A 1,855-nucleotide genomic window follows, 5' to 3' on the forward strand; every position below is an offset into this window, starting at 1 on the left:
GTATGATGTATATAAATAATGTTTAATAAAATATTTATGTTTATGAATTTCAAAATTACTGAATGTGCCAATTTCTATAATAATAATAATAATAATAATAATAATAATAATAATTAGCATAGATCTACTAATTAAATGTCATTAATGAAGTGACGTTCTTTTATTTAGCTAAGAAAAAGTATACGTAAACAATTAGAATACTATGAAAAATGAATATGTGAGATGTTCAATTTAATAGGTATAACGTGAAAAATGAATATGTGAGATGTTCAATTTAATAGGTATGTAGATAATTATGTTCATTATTTTTAATTAGATGGTTATTTATTTTGATTCGATTTACTCATGCACAATTAACAATGGCTGGATGTTTAATTCATTAGGTACGCAGATAATTATCCTAATATTAAGGTTTAACAGGTAATTTAGGATGGAGCGCTTTTTTATTTTATTGGATCAATTTTATATAGAGCTTATTGTTCACATTATTTACAAAAATCATTGTCTATCTAACAAAATCGTTTAGCTAAACATAAAAGATAGGAAAAGTATAGGGTACCAACATATTATCTGCCAACTTATTGCTAACAATAATTAATTATTATATTTTAAACACATATATAAAGAGATACATCCAAAAAATATATTTATAAAGATATTTCTATTAAATACATCCATAAAAAAGACATTTTTATTAGACATATTCACAAAGATACTTTTATTAAACACAATTATAAATAAGAGTTGACAGAAATTTGATAAAAATATTATTAACAACATAGCGGGATTGTAAAAGATAATAACATGTCTTAACGAGTAGAAAAATGTTAGAAAATCAGTACTTAGTGGAAAAAAAAAGTATTAGTTTAAATGTAAAAAATAAAATAAAAAAGTATTGGTTACTTAGAACATTTTAAATGAGAACAATATATGTTATCATTTTATTAATAATATCAAAATAATCTTCTTATCTTTTTTTATAATATTTTATAAATATAATTCTGTTGAATCACCATAACATATATAATTAAGTCCTTTACCTGCATGTTCATTGCAACCATTTGTGCTCCATACAACCACCCTATATGTGGCCGGAAATTTGAGGAGTTGACACGTGTCCCCTTAGGATACACCCTCAGAATATTCCTCTGTGTAAAACTGGACAACTCAACCATCTCAGTCTAATTTGTTAAGGTTGTCAACAATATGAATGATTAAATATAGATTTAAATGAATTAAATATACCTAATAAGATCATCTCCATAAGAAGATGAAGCCCTTTCAATTTCCTGTTCGCTCAAACTTAAACGCTTAACTTTGCCATCAACTGATAAGGAATCTTTTATATGACCCTTGGGTTTTCCAGCATGGATTGTAATCATTCTTTTGTAATGAATTACTCCACTATGTATCTCACTTGAAGGCGTCAATTCTTCTTCACATTCACGATCACTACTTGCATTGTACTATATATTTTATATATTTCCACTTAGTAAATTACATAATAACCATGTATATCTTATAATCAAATTTCACAAATGTACCATAAAAGAGTAAACGTGTTTATGTTATCATATAAAAAAACCACGGTAACAGATAAATAAACGATAGACATGTCACATCCTTTCATTAATTAATTACACGAAACAAAAGAATGTAATGTATCTATCATTTATTATCATTATTATCCTACAAAATTTAAGGTTTAATTATTTTATTAGTCTTTATAATTTTATTAAATTTTTAATTAAATTTTTATAATTTTTTAAATTAAATTTCTATACCATATTAAATTTTGTAATTAAATTTTTACTATAACAAAAACGTTAAAATTAACGAAATATTTTGTTAAATA

General features: G+C 23.9%; 1 protein-coding gene across 1 annotated transcript in view; it reads right to left on the reverse strand.

Moving 5' to 3' along the window:
- LOC107606651 (phosphoinositide phospholipase C 6-like) overlaps positions 1-1,855 on the reverse strand; it is a 5,606-nt gene that overhangs the window by 2,748 nt on the left and 1,003 nt on the right. Inside the window, exons 4-5 of the mRNA XM_021107676.1 lie at positions 1,246-1,466; positions 1,041-1,158 (exon numbers count right to left, since the gene is read on the reverse strand). Coding sequence (XP_020963335.1) covers positions 1,041-1,158; positions 1,246-1,466 — 339 coding nt within the window. The remainder of the gene's footprint in view (positions 1-1,040; positions 1,159-1,245; positions 1,467-1,855) is intronic.

The sequence above is a fragment of the Arachis ipaensis genome, chromosome B07, assembly GCF_000816755.2.
Source record: "Arachis ipaensis cultivar K30076 chromosome B07, Araip1.1, whole genome shotgun sequence".
Taxonomy (NCBI): Eukaryota; Viridiplantae; Streptophyta; class Magnoliopsida; order Fabales; family Fabaceae; genus Arachis; species Arachis ipaensis.